Source organism: Acomys russatus, chromosome 13 (assembly GCF_903995435.1).
Source record: "Acomys russatus chromosome 13, mAcoRus1.1, whole genome shotgun sequence".
Classification (NCBI taxonomy): domain Eukaryota; kingdom Metazoa; phylum Chordata; class Mammalia; order Rodentia; family Muridae; genus Acomys; species Acomys russatus.
In genome coordinates this window covers 64,098,313-64,120,344 of record NC_067149.1, presented here as the reverse complement: position 1 = coordinate 64,120,344, position 22,032 = coordinate 64,098,313, and the positions used below count along the sequence as shown (strand labels likewise).

The 22,032-nt window shown below is 41.8% G+C and overlaps 1 protein-coding gene across 1 annotated transcript in view; it reads right to left on the bottom strand.

Moving 5' to 3' along the window:
• The window catches only part of Slco1c1 (solute carrier organic anion transporter family member 1C1), a 41,820-nt gene extending 20,312 nt beyond the window's left edge, over nucleotides 1-21,508 (bottom strand). Inside the window, exons 1-8 of the mRNA XM_051155536.1 lie at nucleotides 21,134-21,508; nucleotides 16,748-16,909; nucleotides 15,790-15,931; nucleotides 9,181-9,313; nucleotides 6,529-6,662; nucleotides 4,304-4,450; nucleotides 2,090-2,188; nucleotides 140-385 (exon numbers count right to left, since the gene is read on the bottom strand). Coding sequence (XP_051011493.1) covers nucleotides 140-385; nucleotides 2,090-2,188; nucleotides 4,304-4,450; nucleotides 6,529-6,662; nucleotides 9,181-9,313; nucleotides 15,790-15,931; nucleotides 16,748-16,876 — 1,030 coding nt within the window. The 5' untranslated portion in view covers nucleotides 16,877-16,909; nucleotides 21,134-21,508. The remainder of the gene's footprint in view (nucleotides 1-139; nucleotides 386-2,089; nucleotides 2,189-4,303; nucleotides 4,451-6,528; nucleotides 6,663-9,180; nucleotides 9,314-15,789; nucleotides 15,932-16,747; nucleotides 16,910-21,133) is intronic.
• Nucleotides 21,509-22,032: the final 524 nt, after the last annotated feature.

Here is a 22,032-nt window from a genome sequence, read left to right as displayed (position 1 = left end):
CCATTTCTGCTTCCTGAATGGTTTCTTACCTTTTCTTTCAGGCAGGGAGAGGAGTCAAGTGCTATTGTCCATACACATCCTCAAATCCCACTAGGAAGAAGGACAATAGTAGCTCATGATCAAAGAGAATCTGACTTACCCTTTGCCATTTCCATGATTTTCGTTTCTTCTCCAGGGGCCATTTGGTAGTTAACAGGGTCATCTATAATGAACTTGGACTTCTCAGACGAGGATACAGAGTCCTCTCTACTCTGGGATCTTGGGAGAGTCTTGGGTAAGCACCAGAAAGGCACAGCTGCCAGGAGACTTAGGAGGCCAGCTATTAGGTAACCGAGCCACCAGGCCCCGACCCACTGGGGATCCTTTGGGGTGATAGTTATGTGCTCTGAAAGACAGATAAGTAGCGAGTTCTTCAGGGTTAGAGTGATGAGATGAGGTATTGCAGAAAGCAAATCCTGGCAGCAGTTCTGCCACATCATAAAAAAAAAAACTATCCAACAGGGTCAAAGAGATGGCCTAGCACCTGAGGACCAAAGTTCAGACTCCCCAGAACCTATGTAAACAGCAGGTAGGCCTGGATGCTAGCCGTTATTCCAGCCTCCTTGCAAGGGCAGGGACAGGAGAGCTACAGAGCAAGCCTCATAGCTACACAAGCTATATTGGTGATCTCTGAGCTGGACTGAAAGGCCCTCAATGAAATGTGGATGACAAATTAGGATGATTCTAAGCATCAGCTTTAGGCCTCCATATGAATACCCATCCATGTGCACACTTTCCCACACATGTATGCTCAGACACAAGAAAACATGTATGTATGTATGTACGTATGTATGTATGTACGTATGTATGTATGAACACACAATAAAAAATAGAAAACACCTAATAGCTAAAACATATGTAGCATGCTGCCCTCCCCAATCCCCAGAAAAGGTGTCCCTAGAGGACTTTAGTTTCCCTGTTTGAATTGTGGGTTAAAAAGTCAGAGAGTAAAGGCTGTAAGAGGCTCATGACTTTACACTGTGCTCTGGCCTGTGCATTGAGCATAAGGGAGAGAAAGGGAAGTGAAAGACCCAACAGCCTCCTTAAGAAGCACTTGCGCATAATTTATACATAGAATGTCTAAGACTGACCTCAGAGATAATTGCCTAGTTGGGGGAAGGAGGAAGAGGAGAGAGGCTAAGACCAGGAGAAAGGGAAGTTTGGTCCTGGAGAATTTCAGTCCTGTTTGCTTTATTGGTTGGTATCATTCACTATAATAAATGCTGACACTTCTGGGACCAGCAAGAGTTTGCAGGAGCCACAGCTTGAGTCTGGACTGTGCTGGATGCACTGGAGTTAGCAGCTGGAGAAGAGGCTTTGCCTTAATAAACAGACCCCAGGTCACCCTGTCCTAACCACGCCCTGTTTATCCTGCTCCACCGATTAACACCTGCATCTTCAGCATCGGTGTGTACACATGTTTTTTGCATTATGAAAGAGTGCCACTTTGATGTTTCATTAAAAGCAAAATTCAGGTGCTGGAGAGATGGTTCGGTGGTTGAAAGGACTTGCTGCTCTTGTAGAGCTAGGGTTATATTACCAGCACCCACATGGTGGCCCATAACTGTCTGTAGCTCCAGTTTTCAGGGTATTTGACACCCTCTTCTGTCTTCCTCAAGCAAGAAGCACTCATTTAGTATACATACGCACATGCATGCAAATATTCATACACATACAATTTTTAATTTAAAAAATCCAAAATGAAAAAATTATGGTAATTATAATTAATGAATAAATAAAAAAATAAATTCAGGCTGGTAAGGTGACGCCTCATTTGTGCATGTTTCACTGGTTAGTTTGTCAACTACACTAACTCAGGAAATAGATCCCTGTGTTTGGGGAGAAAACTAGTACGTTTAACACATTAATATTAGCTCTGTGTGTAAAGGCATCTGTACCAAACCTGGGCAACCTGAGTTCCATCCCAGGCCCACGTGGTGAAAGGACAAAATTGATTTGCACAAGTTGTCGTGTAATCTCCACAAGTGCATCCTGGCATGTGCACATAAAGAGAGAAAGGTGTAAATAAATAAATAAATAGTCTACTTACCAAGATTCACAAAGCCAATATCAACATACAGTTTGGCACATAATGAACCCAAAAGAAAGCCAAAGATGGGCCCTATGATTGCGACAGTCTGCACACACCCTGTACAAAAGAGCAAACCAAACCAACATTAAACATGCTAAAGGGAATGGGGGAGGGGCTTGGAAGGGAGGGAGAAGGAGAGAGAGAGAGAGTAACTTTCATTTGGCCCTGCTTTGGTAAATTGACAAAATGGTAATCAGGAAATATAAGCGACCTGCGAAACAAACACTTCAGCATCTCATTTGTGTGTGTTTCACTGATTAATTTTTTTTAACTCCGCTGACTCAGGAAATAAATCGCTCTGTTGGAGGAGGAAACTAGTAGTTTCAGCACAGTAATCAGCTCATGGAAATAACACCAATGACAATGACAAAGGTAATTTCCAAAACTGAAGCAAACTTAGTTCTGACAGGCTGGGAATCCGAGCACTTGAGAGGTTGCTGGGTCCTGGGAGCACGGAGCTTCCTCTGCTGAGGGGCTGAGGGTCCCTGCCAACAGGGCAGCCCTTAGAGGAGGTAAGGAATCCATGAGGGAAGGGAAGGAGCCCAGCAGGATGGGTGGGGTATCTGACTGACTAGCAAGGATTCTGTATTTACACACATTTCACAGAACAAGGACAGACTAATGATTATCCAAGTGGTACAGAGGGGGTGTTTGAGTTTTCATTACAAATCCAGGCTTACAAGTTCAGTTACAATTAGAAAATACAGACAGAGAGGAGGGCAGTGGCCATGAAAGCATTTAATCCCAGCTAGGGGCTATGTGAGACAGAAACAAAACACAACATATATTAATCTGGTAATCATTCAAAAACTGTTTTATGGCCACTTAAGCACAAGTTCTGTTTTGACATTAAAATGGATTTTCCCAATTGGGTGATAAAGCTCAGTCATTCACATGGAGCTCATGAGGAAGTTCTGAGGAGAGTGAGGTCTCCGCAGCAGCTAGCTAAGGGGGTAGACTTTGTGTGTGTGTGTGTGTGTGTGTGTGTGTGTGTGTGTAAAAGCTCATCACAGGTCAAAGGCAGCCTCTACAGACAGTGGGAATGGGTTACCCAGAGGTCAGTGTCACTAGAAAGCAGAAAGTCTGTCCTGCTCAGATAAGTATCTCCTATTACTATTCACTTCATGGCAGAACTCAAGCCTGGGTATTCCTCCAAGATTACATGTCCCCTGCGGCATCTTTCAGGACAGAGGAGAGTGTAAGACTGTGTGTAGTCTCTGAGAACCTCCAAAGGAAGGCAGATTCTCCCCAGTCCCCAGCATAACTGGGTAGTGTGTCGCGTGTGGTCCCTCTCTAGCCTCCTGAGTTATGTTCAGGTCTCCTTAGAGAGAGGGTAGGTTGCTAATTTAAGCAAGGACATTAAAAGACACCCATTAAATAGTGCTTGGGTACGTGTGTAATCTTTAAGGCCTCACTTCTACAATACAAGTTGGTGCGGGAGATTTTTCCAATGTATTCCCCACCATTTTGTGGTAGACTCTGGTGACTGTTGCTGCCCACCTGTCCTCTGGAACCTGATCTGCAGATGGGGTATCCTTGACCTCGCTTATATTCTCTTTATATTTCTTTTCAATCATTTATACCTGCTTTCAATGTTCCAGAATTCCTTTCTATCTCAAATAAGAAAATAAAAAATAAAAGCTCCTTTAGTTAATCAGGGCTAATTGAATGCAAGTTAGTTTCTAGAGCTACAGAAACAATACATACATACACACACTGTCTCACACACTCACTCACACACAATCATTCACATACACATACAATATACACACACTCACATGTATACTTACACTTATACATTCACACACACACGAGTACATACAGAGACACACTAACACGTTCACAAATACACACTTGCACACTCATGCACACACAGAGTCACACACACACTCATACACCATTAAAAACAGTCTTTGAACTCTGAAGTCCAGGGGATGCTTTCACAAGACCCCAGGCCCCTGAGGTCACAGCTGTTTCCTTCTTTCCCTCATGCAGCGAATGCTGATGAGAGTGTCTTCAGTGTTCTGTTCGAATCCTCCCTGTACTTCAGACATGCACTAACTGAATGAAGGCATGGGGACTGAGTGCTGAAACCCTGTGCTGAATTTGGGATAGACAGGAAGGGCGCAGACCAGGCACCACACTTCCCAGGTTGGGTGAGGTAGATATTACCAATGTAGAAAGCAGCGTTGTCTTCGCTGGCGAAGTCATCCAGGTAGGCGATGCCAAGGGGTTGGACGGGAGTTTCGCCTAATCCTCGCAGAAGATTTCCCAGGAAGACGTAAACCCACATGGAGGAGCTGGCATCCCCTTCACATTCTTGAAAGAAAAGCAAACAAGAGGACTACAGCTAGCTTACTATTGAAGGTAAAGATTCATTCTACATGTCTATGCTGTTTTAAGACGGAATTAGAAAGCAGCATCAGAATCTGCCACAGCGCTCATCTGATAAGAGCTTGGATGAGGCTGGAATTTACATTTTGTTTTGTGACTTTCATCTCTTTCACAGACTATTCCAGGGGCCTAGCAGATTCTTGCTTCTTTGTGTTCCTTTAACTTATTTTCTCTCTTCTTCTCCTTTTGTGCCTACACAGAGATATTTGTCTTTTTAGACTGCAGCACCTCTCAGCAAGATATTTGAGGCAAAACAAGACACGACCAAAGGCTTATCCACCTCCACTTTAACAAAAAGTGTCTATTTTTTTAAAGATTTATTTATTTTTATTATGTATTCAGTGCTTTGCCTGAATGTACACCTGCATGCCAAAAGAGGGCATCAGATCATGTTACAGATGGCTGTGAGCCACCATGTGGTTGCTGGGAATTGAACTCAGGACCCCTGGAAGAGCAGTCAGTGCTCTTAACCTCTGAGCCATCTCTCCAGCCCGAGTGTGTATTTTTCAAGCACAAGTATTTTCCATTGCTGCCCAAGTTCTACCTGAAACTCAAAAATTTAAGAGGTCGATAACTCCAACAGTAAGCTGTATCATCTACAATTATATCTGGTAGCAGTCAACTATTTTTAGAATTCTGGAAACAAGTCACATAAAAATTATGCATCTTATATTCTTTAGCAGTCCATATCTTCTGACAAAAAGAACAGGTTTTTTACAGTATTTTTAGAGTTGAATCTAAATCAGACCACTTAAGGATACATTATTAAATGTCGTGCTATATTCTGACCACATGAGGCAGAACAGTAATGTCAGTCACATAAGTAAAAGACCACTTTGCTGAGTCTAGGCACTCTAATAAAACTGAGGGCATTAACTGCCTCCGTAATCGCCACATCTAAATGCCCTCTCTCAGGCACAAGCTGCGCTAAGTGGTTCTCAGGTATTTTTAACTGGAGTCTTCTCAGCAACACTGGGAGGTGGGAGTTATTTTTACCTAGGTGTGAAGGGATGAAGAAAAAGTTAAATGTAATCATGGGAAAAATCACATTCTTTCCTTTTTTAAAAAAGTTTATTGATTTATTCATATTACATCTCAATGGTTATCCCATCCCTTGTATCTTCCCATTCCTCCGTCCCTCCCATTTTCCCCTTACTGCCCTCCCCTATGTCTGTGACTGAGGGGGATTACCTCCCCCTGTATATGCTCATAGGGTATCAAGTCTCTTTTAACCCTTTAGATGGATATTTCTATTTGAGACACTAGTTTTGTTTTTGTTTTTGGTTTTTGGTTTTTTGTTTGTTTGTTTGGTTGGTTGGTTGGTTTTTGTTTTTTTGTTTGTTTTTTTTTTTTTTTTTTGGTTTTTTTTTTTTTTTTTTTTTTTTTCATTTTGAGATCCACCGGACTCAGAACCAATGGTAGATGTTCCGAGTCACCACAAAGCAATTAGTAGTCATGTCCATGATAACTGATCACTGGGGTATCTTATTGGAATTATATCATACTGTTATACAGTTTAGGATCTGTTTGTGTCTTGGTGAGTATATGCAGTGCAGGCATGTGAACAGCGAGTGTACACGCCTATCCCTGTGTGCAAGCAGAGGCCAGAGCACATAGGTACCCTTACCCATCATTCTGGCCCCGTTGCCTCTCGTCGGAATCCCTCACTGAACAGGAAGCTCCCTGTTTCAGCCAGGCTGCTTGGCTAGTGAATTTTAGGAATCCACTCACCTCTGTCTCTCAGCATTGGGTCCATGGGCATGTTTAGACATGCTTACGTTTTTAAGTGGGTGCTAGGAATTTGAATTCATATCTTCATGCTTGTAAAGCAAACACCCCTTCCTGCTGAGCCACCTTCCCGGCACACTTGTAGGAATATTTTGCACTTTAATATTTCAAATAATAATGCTTTGGGGGGAGCTAGCATGCATACTAAAGTATATATAAAAGCTAAAACTATTCACGTATACAAGTCAAGTTTTTAAAAAAAAAAATCATCTTACCGTCATTTATTTTGTTTTGTGTTTTCCCTATGATTGAGCTTGGTGATGGACTGCTGGACTCTAGGTAGCATGGAGAGATGTTGGCGGTGAGGTTGGAGGAGGAAGAATACTTTCCATATTTCTCATAGCTGTACCTGCATATAAAGAACACTTTCACTCTGACAAACCAACATCACGCTAACCACAAAGGTTTGCTTTGCCACTCATGAAAGGATCAGGTTGGATCTGCAGTTTGCTTCAAAGCAGATTCACCAAAGCCAAGCAGCACTGAACAGCAGCTTGCTCCACAGGTGGACAGACCATGTGGCCCGTAAGTTCTTGTGTCATTCTTGGGCCACCCATGATCCAATGACAGAAAATAATAACAAGAATCATTTTGAGGCTGTCCATCACCTATTCCCTTAGCACAAGAAGTATCTACCTACATTTGACAAATACCAAAGCCGCCTCTAAGTCAGAGAAAAATCAGTGCTGTCACAGCTCGAGGCATTAGGACATCAGAATCACAGACTTAGCAGACAACTCACAGGCCAATTCCAGAGAATCTCTAATGTGCATCATGCTTAGAGCTATTTGTCTTTCATTCTGATTCTGCTTTTCCCCTCTAGGTAATGAACCCAGCTGCGAATCAGTCTACCCCCTCTGTCAACGCCCCACTTTCCTGTGTTTCTTTGTTACTTTGAAACATGGACTTTCTAAGTTGCCTTAAGCTGGCCAGGAACTCATGGTGACCTACCCAGACTGGCCTTGAACTTATATGAATTTTCTGCTCCAGCCTCAGGACTAGCTGATACTACAGGCCTGGGATAACAGGCCCATTGATGGGGGCTGAACCCCGCCCCCTTGTGTGCAGAACAGTATTTACTGCTAAGCCACAGCTCTAGTCTCAAATGCTCTTAAATGTAGGGTTTTTGTTCTGAACAGCACTTAAATTCTGCCTAAGACAGTCTTTACTGTGATTATAAAATTCTGTATCCACTTCCCACTGGCCTCAGTCTGAGCTTGTTTCATCAGTTTTCAAAGCAGTAGTCACAGTCACGATGAGCCGTTAAAAACTTCAAGTCCGGGTCCAAGGAGACTTCAGTCACTGTAGTGCCTGCTGTGCAAGCCTGAGCTCAGATCCCCAGCACTCAGGTAAATGCTGGGTGCATCACTGAGGTACCGTTGTAGCCCATCACTGGAGCTCACTGGTCAGCCAACCCATGAGCATCAGTGCCTTGTCCTTTCACGGTCTGTGCTCAGGCGTTAGCATCTCAGTGAGCTGCATCTTGAACATTATTGCCTGAAGTGTCTTTACTAGGCTGTTATTCTCTATCGTGTGTGTGTGTGTGTGTGTGTGTGTGTGTGTGTGTGTGTGTGTGACATGGGTACATGTGAGTCTGTCTGTATCTGCCTGAGACTTATGTATGGTAGTAGTGTGCATACCTGTGCTCACAGGAAGGTCAGAAGAAGGTGCTGGGTGCCACTGAGCTAGAATTACAGGTGTTTGTACAATACACAGCGTGCACAGTAAGCGCTCTTAAAAGCTTGGCCATCTTTTTTTAGCCCCATTCTCCACAGCTGATTATCATTACTTGACATACCACGGCCCTCTGTATTTGTGTTTTGTTTTGTTTTTCCTCCTAAAATCCATGAGCTTATGGAGTTCTCTTTACTTTTTTATCCCCGGTGTCTAAAGGAATGATCAGCACAGAGATGCCAGTACTACCATAGATGTGTTGGAGGATCCAAGGCAAAGAATGCTAAACTCAGCCAGCTGGGGTGGACCTTCATAATTACCATCAGTGACTGGTAAGCTTTGTGCAACACCAAGGGTATTTTTCTAAGAATACAGAACAAAAAGCCTACTTATACAAAGCAATACACATTTATGAAAAGCCCACGATCAGTGAACAGTGCAGTAAAAAGCTATAAAGAATGTCCATTAATGGGGCTGGAGACATGGTTCACAGTGGAGCGCACTGGCTGCTCTTAAAGACACCTGGGCTCAGTCCCTAGGGTCCGTGTGGTACTTCACAAGCACCCGTGACTCCAGTTCATAGGGATCCAGAGCCTTCTTCTGGTCTCCATGACAGTGCACACACAAGGTGCAAAGATACGCAGCATTCAGGTAGTATGCACAATATACATATATAATTATATATTATATAATATATATATGCCTATAATCCCAGCACTAGGAGGCCGAGGTATGAAGGTTGTGAATTCAAAGCTATCTTGGGCTATCTAGTAAGTTGAATATCTGAGTAGCCAGGGACACTTAGCATGATACCTCCCATATGAAAACAAAACAAAATTATAATGTTTAAGAAAAGGAAGGGATTAAAGTCAGATGAACTCTGGTGCCCCATATTTGACCACGTCCCCTGGATGGGGAGGCCTGGTGGCACTCAGAGGAAGGATAGCAGGCTACCAAGAAGAGACCTGATATCCTATGAGCATACACAGGGGGAAGAGGTCCCCCTCAGTCACAGTCATAAGGGAGGGGAGTAAGTGGAAAATGGGAGGGAGGGAGGAATGGGAGGATACAAGGGATGGGATAACCATTGAGATGTAACATGAATAAATCAATAAAATATATTTAAAAAAGAAAAGAAAAGAAAAGGAAGGGAGAGCAGCCACTGCTGGAGCAACCTGACACTTTTGACTTACTTCTCCATGAAGAACTGGGGCACAGCGATGAGCATGGTTCCAGCTCCCATGACCAGACAGCCTGCTCCTATTATTTTTGGCCTGTGAAGTTTGGCACCAAAGTAGCTAACAAACGTTATGACCAGGAGATTCCCTTTGGGGGCAAGAAGAAGCATTCGTAGTCAGGTTAGGGAGCCTAGGAAACAGTCAACAACATAAGACACACACAGATTGAGCAGGGTTTTATTCTAAGGGAAACCGCATCTCCAGCCTCCCCTGGTCATGTCGCTTTCTTCCCTGGGAGGTAAAATAGCTGTGGGAATTACCTTCAGACGTTGGTCACCTCATCTTTTTCAGTCAAAGTATTTCACTACTCCCCTCCCGCTTTGTTTTACCCAACCTGATCATTTGTTCCCTTAAGAGCACTTTATCAGTAAGTTAACTTATCGATGGAGGGCTGGACAGATGGCCCCATGGTGGTGAAAGGGTACAGCTCTTACAGAGGATGAAATGTGGGTCGCAGGACCACTGAGTGACTGACTCACAGCTGCTTGTGCCTTGGTTTCAGGAGAGTTGATGCCTCCATCCAACCTCCAGGGGGCACCTCTAACCCCAGCTGCAGGGGATCTGACACCCTCATCTGAACTCCAAGGGCACCTGCATTCATACGCACACACCTACACACATAAGTAAAACTTAAAAATAAATATACTATACAAAGCTTCTTTTAGTTGATATTTTAGATTTTTCCTTAGTGGTCTTGGAGCAAATGTTATTAGTTTCTTCATTCACTTACACTTTCGATTACAGCTTCTAGTTGTTTCCCAAATGTTTTTGAAACATATATTCTAAATTATCTCTACAGCTGGTATTTCCTATAGAAAGGTTCTACAAAAAACAGGAGTATACCTCACCCTTTTTTTGTTTGATTTTTGAGACAGGGTTTCTCTGTTTAGCCATGGCTGTTCTGGAACTTACTCTTTCGACCAGGCTGGCCTCCAACTCAGAGATCTACCTGCCTCTGCTTCCCAAGTGCTGGGATTAAGGTGCCACCACACCCAGCTAGTATACCTCACTTTAAATAAAATAAAATATTAAACTCACATCTATACAAATGATACTTTGTAATTGTTCAAAGACTCCATTGCAGGGACTCAATATAAAAAGTTGTCCCCCACAAACAACTCTGGGTCTCTATCATATATAAACCTCAAGGTACAAATATCATGGAATACAAATTTTCACAAGAAATGTTTTAATAATTGAATAACATTGGTTTTTAAAGCAGGAATTGCAGATTCCAAAACAGCTCTAATAAAACATGATGAATTATTTTTAATGTGTATGTATTTGTGTATATATGTTTGAGGTTGCAGTCCTCCCAGTCCTGATAGCAATTCTGAGGTTGGCATGAGGTACAGGACTCCCTCTCCCGAGCAAGGCCTCCTACTCTCGGCCTGACTCCATCTGGAAAGGATCTTTAGACATAGATGCCCCTAACCACATTTGATAATACATGGCCTTTGACCCAGCTCCCTGATAGCTCTCCCCTCCCTGTATCTATAGGATGATTAGGTACTGTGTTCCCACTCAAATGATAGGAGTGTGATACCAAATGCAAAGCTAAGCATCCTTAAAGTGCCTTGTTCCAAACAACTATGTATCCCTATCCTGGAGCCCTCCACCCACTCCCCAAGGGCTCTACAGCCTTTGTTCTCCCCAGTAAAGTTGAACTAGCTCCCTAGGGTATCTCCCAGAGTGTTTAATCACTTTCCAAATTCCACACCTCTCCTTCTGGTCCTTCTGCCTTGGTGGGCTGGTGGCGGACAGCCCCCCCCCCCAGGGAAGAGGAGAATTATACTTTGTTATATAAAAGAATTCCTAGGAGAAGGTGCAAAGAGAGATACAAACTTATTTAAAATGTAAAATTCTTAGCACTTGCAGTTCCTGGTGCAATGGAACAAGGATCCAGCCAAGGAATCTGCATTCGCCACGTAAACTCAAATACGGTAGCGTGGATCATGACAGCAATAACCCAACGAAAAAGCCAGGTTAGGGGTGCACATTTGAAAGACCCTTCACGTTTTAGCTACAATCCTTTGCAAAGTCTCACTTGCAGGAACTCCCATCTAAAGAAGCAAACACTTTTGCCCCAGGCTGCCCATGGTGGCTGATGGCCTGGCTTTGTTTGGCGCTGTCCTTGGTATTTCCAGTGTTAGCGCAGGAGCATGTTTCCTTCCATCTGCAAGCAATCATCCGATTTACTACCGTTCGAACACACTGCCAGCGTTAGTCAATTGGAAAATGAGTGGTGAATTTTATAGTCTGGGGGATAATAATAAGGATGTGGGAGATGTAGCTTGAAAATGAGGTCTATGTGTTTGATTCTTGGAAGAATTCAGCTCCTTAAAATTTGCATATTAAAAGCTTAAGCATGAGAATACCCACTTGACATTTCACTAGTGTAAGACACTGTACTGATTATGTCTTTCTGTTTGGGAAGCCGGCTTACATTTTATAGCAGTCCTTTTGGAGCTCCACATACCTTCCACTAAACTCTCACAATAAGGGGCTGGCTGGGCTAGGAGGCTGTTTCTTTGTTACATTAATGAGTAACACCATTTTACACCACTGACCCAGCTCTATAAATTTAGCTCTCCTGTACCTGCTACAGTAACAACCTTTCTGATTCCTCATCCGGGGTACATGGGAATATATGGAGAGGCAAAGACTACAGCACCTGGGAAGAAGGCTTAGGGGCAAAGTGCTGGCTGTGTTCAGAGCCTCAACACCAACATAAAAGCTGGCCTGAGGCTGGCGCCTGTAATCTCAGCACTAGGCACAGGGGAGGAAGTGTGGAGAGTGGCAGATTCCAAAGGCTTTCTGGCTGCAATGGAGAGCAGCAGGCTCGGAGTCTCAAAAGATAAAGTGAATAGCGATAAAGGAAGATACTGGATGCCTATCTCTGAATTCCACATATGCATGCATAGGCAGCACTTTCGTGTACACATATGCATGAACATATGTGTATACACATTACACACACACACACACACACACACTGAGTTGGGTATAAAATTTCTTCCATACCTCACATGACTATTGATAAGAAAAGACAAAAAGTCCAGGGAGTTTAATAAATGTTTTGCCAAACTTGAACATGCCCCTCAAATTTTTTCTTTTATGCATACGCATCCAAAAGTTCAAATCTTAGAAAAGAAAGTAAACAACTAAACTTATCTTATGCACCAGAAACAAAAATTGAACAAGGACAGTGTAGGAAATGGCAATTAGAGGCCAATACAGTTGTGAATTCGAAGTTAAAGATCCCTATTGGCAAATGGAATAGTCAATGTAGCCAAGTACAGCATATTCTAGGAGTAGGGAGAATATGAGCTAAGAAGAACTCTGTTAATTTAAACCACTGTCTAACAGGTGGAAGAAACATTTTTGTGGAACAGAAGAAATGTAGTGAAGCTCTCAGTACAGCCAGCCACTGAAGTATCTGAAACTGAGTCTAGCATGGCGGTGCACACATTGTGGAGGCAGAGGCAGGTGGACCTCTGCAAGTTTGAGGTCAAGCTGGTCTACACAGTGAGTTCCATGCCAGCCAGGGCCACAGTGTGAGATGCTGAGCTTCAAAAAATGCAAACCATTAAGAACAAAAACAGGAAAGAGAAACGTCCTGAACAAATAGTCTTTTAAAGTATGCTTATAAAAAAACCATAAAAATAAACTAATAACTAATTAATAATAATTAATTAAAATGTAAAAACATGCAACAGATGAATTGCTGAATGGTGCAACTTAAAAATACTGTAATAAATCAAAAACAAAAGAAGAGAGTCCATTATTACCACTTAAATTCAATATAGTCCCAAGGCCAATTGAGTAAGAAAAGACAAAAATAAATTATATCCTGGCACATTTAGAAATGAAAAAAAATAATAAAATAGAAATGACCTCTACTAAAGTCATGTTATTTTCTATCCAGAAAATGCTAGAGTTTCCATAGACAGTCAGTTGAAGTTCAAATAATTTCAACCAGTTGTTGGATGTATATATTATTGTACATAAATTTTATTGTATGTACATGTGGGCATATGTGGTGCATGTGTGCGTGCATGTGTGTGTGTGTATGTGCGTCTTTTCACACCTGTATGGATTCAGATGTCTATAGCAGTAACATGCACATGTGTGTGTATGTGTGTAGAGACTCAATGTTGGCACTGGGTATCTTCTTGGATAAGTTTCTGTCTTATATATTCAGAAAATCCAAGAAAAAGTTTGCACCACATCATTTCTAAGCATCTCCAGCACTAAGGTGTATCTACAATAGAAACCAAACGTGAGAAAATTAAACTTGCGTGATATCTCATTTTTATTGGCATATGCATTTCCACACAGGAAGTCAGCGTCTTTCAGTAGGCAGCAACTTCCTATCAATATGCCTTTCTTGTCATGATGCAGACTGTCACGTGACCTCACTCTTCTATTGTCCCTCAGTTCAGGATCATCAGTGAGGCAGGCATCAACTCTTCACGTCCTTCAAAGGAGGCGACACAGTGACATAAGGCACTGTTATGGTCGGTGTGGTGGTTTGAATAAAAATTGCCCCCATAGGCCCATAGGGAGTGGCACTATTAGGCGATGTGGCCTTGTCAAAGTAGGTGTGGCCTGGTTGCAGGAAGTGTGTCACCAGGGGGCTGGCTTTGAGTTGACATCTCAGAAGCTCAAGTCTGGCCAGTGTGTCACTGTCATTCCTGCTGCCTGAGTATCCAGAGGTAGGTAGAGCTCTCAGCTCCTTCTCCAGCGCCATGTCTGCTTTCCTGTCTCCATGCTTCCTTCCACAGCAAAAATGGACTAAATCTCTGAGCTGCAGGGCAGCCCTAGCTAAATGCGTTTCTTTATAAGAGTTTTCGTGGTAATGGTGTTTTTTCACAGCTTGGATGTATGTGAAGTTACTAACAACACTGAGAGCCTCTGGCCACGGGACACTTGTATGTGCAGATGAAGACACATGAACTGGATAAACAAACACACAAACACACAAGTAATAAAGAAAAAGGAAAAGAGAGAGAGAGAGAGAGAGAAACAAAAACAAATAGAAGCTTGAGCCACTCCCTCCCTGAAGAACCCGTGCCTCACTTTAACACTTCCCAGATGGCCTGAATGGCCACTAAGGTGTGATTGGTACTTATTCCAGAACCTTTGTGAGCAAATCTGGAATGTTCCACGTGCCTCACTTTAACACTTCCCAGATGGCCTGAATGGCCACTAAGGTGTGATTGGTACTTATTCCAGAACCTTTGTGAGCAAATCTTCTGGAATGTTCCACCTACAAAAGCTGCTCCCCTGCTTAGAACACCAGTGGGAAGAATTTTATGGATTCAGAGCCAAATTATCTTCGTAGCCATTTGCCACCCACTTCTGTGTATGACCTGACATCTTTCTATTAGGTAAATCTCTTTGAATGGACAAATAGATCTCTAACTTTTACCAGCTCAAGAGCTAATATCGTCACCATAGCCCAATAGCAGAAGTTTCTCCCACTTTGCTGTATGTCTTCACCAACATATTGGAAAGCAGCTTGATTTGTGGCTTCTTTTGTTCTTAAACAATAAAATCTTCATGAAATGGTTAGCACATTAGAACACAGTATTTGGGGTAGTCTAGTCTGTGTCCCTGAGTTATGCCATGTACTATTTGTCTACAAATTAAACCATCTCTTATCCTTTTTGACATGAGGGCTATGTTTTTTACAAAAGCCATTTTACAAAAGTTCGTTGATAACACTTTTTCTGTGACATCTCAGGTCAAAAATAAAATAAAAAAAAAGTTGAAGATAAATATTTCTCCCAGTCCAGGTAAAGTGACATGAGAACAGTTAAGAGACTTCCCTGCAATTTTATTTGTTCCAAATGTTCCAAATGACCACTAAGAGGATTATTTTATTTACTTTGAAGAAGTGTTAAATGCCTCTCGCTTTTTACTAACACAGGAAGCAGACTAAGTGGAACCACACTCTTTCTGACACATTCAAGTCAGTGATTAAAATCACTCTTTGAAGAGGTAGACTAAGCAACTGCCGAACCAGCATAGCTGAGCACAGAGGTTTCACAGTCTGTTCTGCTCTTGTCTTTCTGCTAATACAATGCCCTTTCTCTCCTTCACAGCTACTGTCTAGAAAAACACATCAAGCAGCTGCTTACTAAATATTTGGGCTACACTTTTGCAGAGCCCCCTTGAGTGCTCTCACACTCTTACTCCTCCAAGAGGTGGAAACACCAGTCAACACCCTGTCTTCCCCTAAGGAAAAGCCTCTCCTTTGATGGGTAGCTGAATCCTCCAAGGCATCCAGTAAGGAATGCTGGGGCCAGGGAATTTGTTATGGGCTGCCTGACCTCTGAGAGAATAGATTTACCCAAGCAGGATTTTACAGGTTGGATCTCAGCAGACCACGAGGGTGTTTGGCAGGCTCATGAGAAAGACCTTGGGCTTAAAGGTAAAGCTGGGCTTCTCCTTCTCCCTCTCCCTCTCCCTCTCTCTCTCTCCACTCTCCTTCCCCCCATGTTCATCTAATAAACTCTGTATAACATTTTTAAAAAGCTGGGCTTCTCTCATACCTACCAATTTCAAAACTACCATCAATTATTCCCACCAGAGAGGAAGGGATATCGAATCTTCTCTCTATCTGAGTGATGGTGCTCTTCAGGTAGCCTTCTGCCAGTGCTTTGGCAAAGTAAACAAAAGACAGGGCACCTAGGAACACCTAGAAAACACGATAAAGGTGCACATAATCTTTGAGAATATCGGTGAGTGACAAGGAAAGGGCCATTGATGGGTAAAGAAATAGAGGAAATGAAAACAATAGCCCACCCATGTGCCACGGTCTCACAAGCCCAACCTTGCCTAGTATGCGTTTTGAGATCACAGTCCAAGCACTAGCAAAGAACACTCTGCACTGAAATGTAATCTGCTTTTTTGTTTAGCTGTTCTTTGTTTTGTTTTGTTTCTGTTTCTGTTTCTGTTTTGTTTTGTTTTTTGAGACCAAGTCTCTTAGGTTTGTACTTGTTAAATTTGTTCTTAAAGTTTCAGTGGTTCTTCAGTGTATGGTTGTCTTTTAATAGACATGTTTTAACTATGAAAGGAAAGCAGTCTGCACATAAATTCAGATTCGTGTACATTAAAATACAGTATTATTTTGTTCCCTGGATATTATTTGCTGTAAAGAAGGGAGGCGTGCACCATGCAGACAACTGTCCCTTTCTGTGTAACAAGAAAAGCCAAAGTTTGCTTTCACAGAAGGAAAATAGTGTGGGTATGCTTAGTACAATACACGGGGCAGGGCAGCACTTTCATAAATGTCTGCTTCTATGTCTCCCCTCTGTTTGCTTAGGACTACCTTTCAAAGGATCCCAAAAACTCATCCAGCCTGGATGGCAGGCAAAAATGATTTCACCTCTTGGCGAGCGGTCTGTTTTGCAGTCGAGAGTCTGTTTTCAAAAAGAAAGCAATTTCCTTTTCTAGCTTCATGTTATCTGGAGGGAAAGTCCAGCATGTAAACCACAGCCAACCCCTCTCCTACCTTGAGTTCGCCACAGCACGGCCGTGCTTCCGCTGCGGACGGACACCCCACTTCAAAGGACGGCCTTCCGGCAGGTTGGGCTGAATTTTTGTGAAACAAATGGGCATTTTCTTTGGATGAGGTGTCCATTACGAAAGAGTTTCTTATCCCAGCCTGTCAAAGCTGATTTAGGAAAAAACAATTTAGTTCCGATCCACATACTTTAAAGACGTTTCCGTTTCACAGAAGAGTACAGTTCTATAGGTATAATTTAAAGTGTCACTATCTCGTCTCACCACAGTGTATTGGCAACATTCTTCAATTAAATTCAGACAGGATATTTGATTAACGAATCCTGCCGTTGAGAGCCTGCAGCCAGCACTCTTTTCCAGTCTTTTCACTTTGAGCCTCATTATAGCGAAGAATAAATTTCCATGTTGCCTTTGGAATAAATAACGAGGCAGAATTTTGCTGACTTTGTGGTCTTGCCAGATTAAACTGGGCACAAGCAGGAAGGGGAGGGGAATCCAAGCTCCTGAATATTGATTCATTGGAATTAAGGCTTCCCAGAGTTCAGTGAATGGCAGAGGCTGACACCATCACAGACACCCAAAGCACCTTCGCATTCCTGTGGCACCCGAGTAAGGCTTAAAATGAAGGAGAAAGGAAGGAGTCCAATTTGTGTACCATTTGGCTAATGCGGTAGGCAAGCGAACGGTAAACGTCTGGGGGCCTAGATTGAATTCAGATGAAAGCACAGGCTGTAGTTCGCCTTAGAGTAAGGAAAACCCTTCCTGTATTTAATTCCCATCCTCCCTTCTCTCTTCCTCCTGAGCAAACTCATAACAGTTTTGCACAGTCTGACCTTACTTCTCCTGTCCACATTAATATTTACACATCCTGTGCTACATTTTGTTAGCCTACTACATGAGCCAGAGTTTGTCTGATAATCTAATGCGTGCCCCAGGATTAAAAACAAAAACAAAAACAAAACAAAACATTAAAACAGGATGGCTGTCCCTATTGGTTACACGATGCCCCATTTGTACACAAATAGAGGTCTTCCAGCCCTTACCACGCTGACTGCAGAAACACTATCTGGAGTAAAAATTCATGCCTGTGGTAGAATTTAGGATTGTTCTGATTATGTATATATGATCTTGGCCTTGTTAGGCAATTCCTATTCTTGATTTATTAAACTTTCACCATTTGGCTTCACAGATATCATTTCAAACTGGAAAAAAAAAATAAGGAATGATGGTATGACCCATTTTGAAACACAAAAGTAACAGCAGATGGCCCAAACAATTTAGAAATGGAATAGATGTCTTTATTCCTTATTCTATGGGAAATCGGTGGGGCTTAAAAGGGGGATGGGCCTTTAAAAATATTATAAGGCTTGGATTATCTGATTTTATAAACATGCTAAATTTTAAGTCTTTTTTTTTTTTAAGAGTTATTTATTGTGTGTGAAATACTCTGCCCGCATTACACCTGCAGGCCAGAAGAGGGCACCAGATCACATTATAGATGGTTGTGAGACACCATGTGGTTGCTAGGAATTGAACTCAGGACCTCTGGAAGAGCAGTCAGTGCTCTTGATCTCTGAGCCATCTCTCCAGCCCCTTAAGTCCTTTCCCCCCTACCTTTTTTTTAATGGGCAAATAAAAAGAAGTGAAATGATAACAAAAAATAAACTGATGAAAGTAGAATAGTTAACATTAATCTTGATCAAAGATGAAGAAATATGGATAAAATATAAACAAAGATTATGCATAAGATAAACAAATAACTACAAACTGTTGCCAAAATGAATAATTTCCTAGTAAATGGTACCTGTCTTGATGTAAGCCAGAAAAGAAAGCAGAGGATGAAGAGCAGAGCAACGCACTTTTTAAACCATACCCCAAGGCAGAGACACCGAGAACAGAGGAGATGGCAGGACTGCTTTAGCAAGGAGTCACCTCCAAGAGAAGCAAGCAGAGAATGAAATGGATTCGCCAACACTGTTGGTTTTTGATACACCTAAAGAGATGTAACTATGAAATCCCACAAGGACAGCATAAAAAGAGAAACTTTAGAACAAACCTACAGATTATCAACTGCTCCCAAATGCTACCCAATTCAAACTATTTACTTAATACTCTTAATTGGGACTGTTCGTTAAAAAGTAGCAATTGATTGATAACAGTAGTTGATATCCTTCAACATTCATTTCTGATTTTTAAAAACCTGACAACAATAACAATAATAAAACAACAGTAGCAGAAACCAAATCAGAACTCTAAGAAACACTGTTAACAGTGACGCCAATGCCATAAAAATACTAAATTACTAAGACTGGTTTTTCAAGGTAACACTTTATAAGAGTATCAAAATGCTATTGGAGAAACAGCCTTCTGAGGTACTGAGCAGGTTTCTTTCCAACAAATCTACACTGGACCTGGAGCAGAATGTCTAGACAGTCATTGTTTAGAATGAAAAACGTCCAAACAGCCACATGATTATGGTGATGTCTCACAATGAAATCTTAGAAGCCACTAAAAGGTAGGGCAAAGAATTAGATATAGTTATAAAAATCAAACACAGAAAATATCTATGATAATAAGTGAACTTACATGCAGAAAAAAGAAGTTTCAGCAACTTCAGTGGAAATGCATTATTTCCGGTGAATGGCATTGCAGACAACCTTTTAATGTTAATTAACTCTACACATATTTTCCAGTTTTTCTATAATAAGCATGAATGTTACACAGAAATATTATGGCATTAGAAACCTAAAAATATCACTACATAAAAACATATAATCCAGATTTTAAAACACAAAAGGAATAATAGTAACTTTACAATTCAAAATGTGATCCTTTGCAAAAATTTTGCAATTAAAGTTGACCTTTAATTAGGGAATATTGACATACTATTTCCCATTAGGCACAATTTTAAAGCTGGTAACTAGAATATGCCAATAAACATTCAATAATGGCATGTATCACTTGAACTACATATTTGTTTAAAAGAGCAAAAGGTTTGACTATAAGCTATTCATGTCAGATAGTTAAAAACATGCTGAAAATAATAATTTAAAATTTTGAGAAGTTTCAGTATGCTATCTTCTTGTACTTGGTGGTCTTGACATGATCATTCTGTGGCTGAGCACAAACTGATAGATATCCTGATCTTAGTAGATGCTGTGATCTGGCTAAGTAACACTCTTTAAAAATTGACGGTAAATATTTGGCTGAAAGTGAACTGCATCTTAGTGGTTCACACGCAAATCAACAAGACTGCCATATGTTTCTAGGAGGCTCCAGCTTGTGGGCAATGTAAGCTTCTCAGTGGTTTGAAAGGCTATGTGATGACATGAGTAGAAAGGTTTCCATGGCCAAAGCTCCCTTTTCTTCATCTGCATGTGTATAGCAGGACTAGAACCCAGTTTAGAGGAGTATACGTTTGACATATCCTTCATCTCTAGGTCCGTTTGAGCTTATTTTTCCAGAACATTAAAATAAATAATAAAAACGCAGATGGTGAAATTTTCATCAAATATCCCGGATTAGGGTATAACTTACTCGAGATTCTAAGGCGAACAAGCCAAGCTGGTAGTGTTTTGTTTTGTTCAGTTTTTAAGTTGAATTCTCTGTTTGCATGGGTTGGTTTGGGAATCTAGTCTTTAGAAAAGTACAGGTGGTCGAAGTAGCTAAAGTTGAGTCAATAGATGCACGTAGGTCCTATGCTCTGGACCAGTGATGGAGATGCAGTCAACCTGTATAGGCTGTCATACAGTAAGTCAGAGAGGTAGCCATGCCCAGCCTCCCTTCTCGAACACCTCTGCACTAGCTGGGTGTTTCTGCAGGCTCTGAGATTCTTTTCTTCAAGAAGTCTCAAAAAATAACCTGATGAGGAGTAATGTGCCTTGCACAGAATGCTGATCTCCCACCCCTAACTATATATGACTTAGCATCAAATTCACATGTCTTAAACGCCATTTCTACTTAGGATTATATATGCACTTGTACCTTTAAATATAGGTCTTTTTAATAGATCCATATATAATCTTTAAGATAACCCTAGAACTTCAATATTGTCATCTCTACTTATAAAATGATTTGGTTTACAGCAGTTAAGCATTCTGACAGAAGCTACTCAACTAATAAGCATCAAAGCCTGAATCTGAAAAGCAGATCTGAATTTACGTGACTTCTTTAACCAGATCCCTCTCCTATCTCACCCAGCTAACAAGGGAACCCATTGCCCCTTACTCAAGTGTCATAGAGAACCCAAGTCTTGCAGAAATCAATTTCCAATTATCAACTTCTCTTTTGGGAAAGTAAGGCACAATGCTCACACAATTAAAAGCAAGTGAATAATAAACAAACAAACAAACAGATAAAAAGGGCCAAATCATACCTGGAGGTAGAGGTTAAAGCTGGCCAGTTCCTCTCAGAATATTCAGCAAGAGGCTGGATCACAGGGCACAGCCTGGAAGAGGAAACTGAGGCAGCACGGCTGAGGCAGCACCACACAGCAGTTCTGAGGAGTTCTGGCAAGTCAAGAGAACTGGTGGGCACAGACAGAACCGATTAGAGGAAAGAACGACCAAAGGTCTGGTCTCGGCCCTGAGCAATCTTTTTCCTTTGCCTTTCCAGTTGGCCTCTTTTTTTTTCTGGCAGTCTGCAGGGAATTGGGCACCCTCGCAAGGGCACGGCCCTGCATCTCAGCTCGCAAGGCACGGAAAGAGCTGGAGCCTTTGAGCCATTTCTTTGTAATTTGCAGCAAGTTTAAGGCCACACGTGATAAAGCTTTGTTTATAGAAGAAAGAGGAGGGGGAAAAAAGAGAAAAGACCACTTGTGATTTTTACTTGCTGATCCCAGAAAACACAACTCCACAGGGGGTAGAGGGTGAGGAAACAGAAGGCAGGGCAGGGAAGGAACTTTATAACAAAGACCCCCAAACCCCCGCCAACCCCCAACTCCACTTCTCCTTCCAAGCAGTCTTCCAGACAGCCAGTCCTTAGAGACATCAAGGGGCCAGCCTTGTGTTATATTTATTTGTTTGCTATTATTATTATTATTTTTTTTAAGTCTTGGGTTAACTCCCTGCATTGTTTCCTCCACCACTGCAATTCTAGAATCTGCAGGAAAACTTTCAGGTCAGGATCAAAGCTCCGCAGGATCCCTCCGGAGGGAGTTCGCTCACAAAACATCCTGAATGCTTCCATCCACGCACTGAAATTTGACACAATAGCAATTGGATTTTTGGCATTCAGTTGCTTACGCTACCTAAGCCTAAAGAAAAAGAGGCTTTG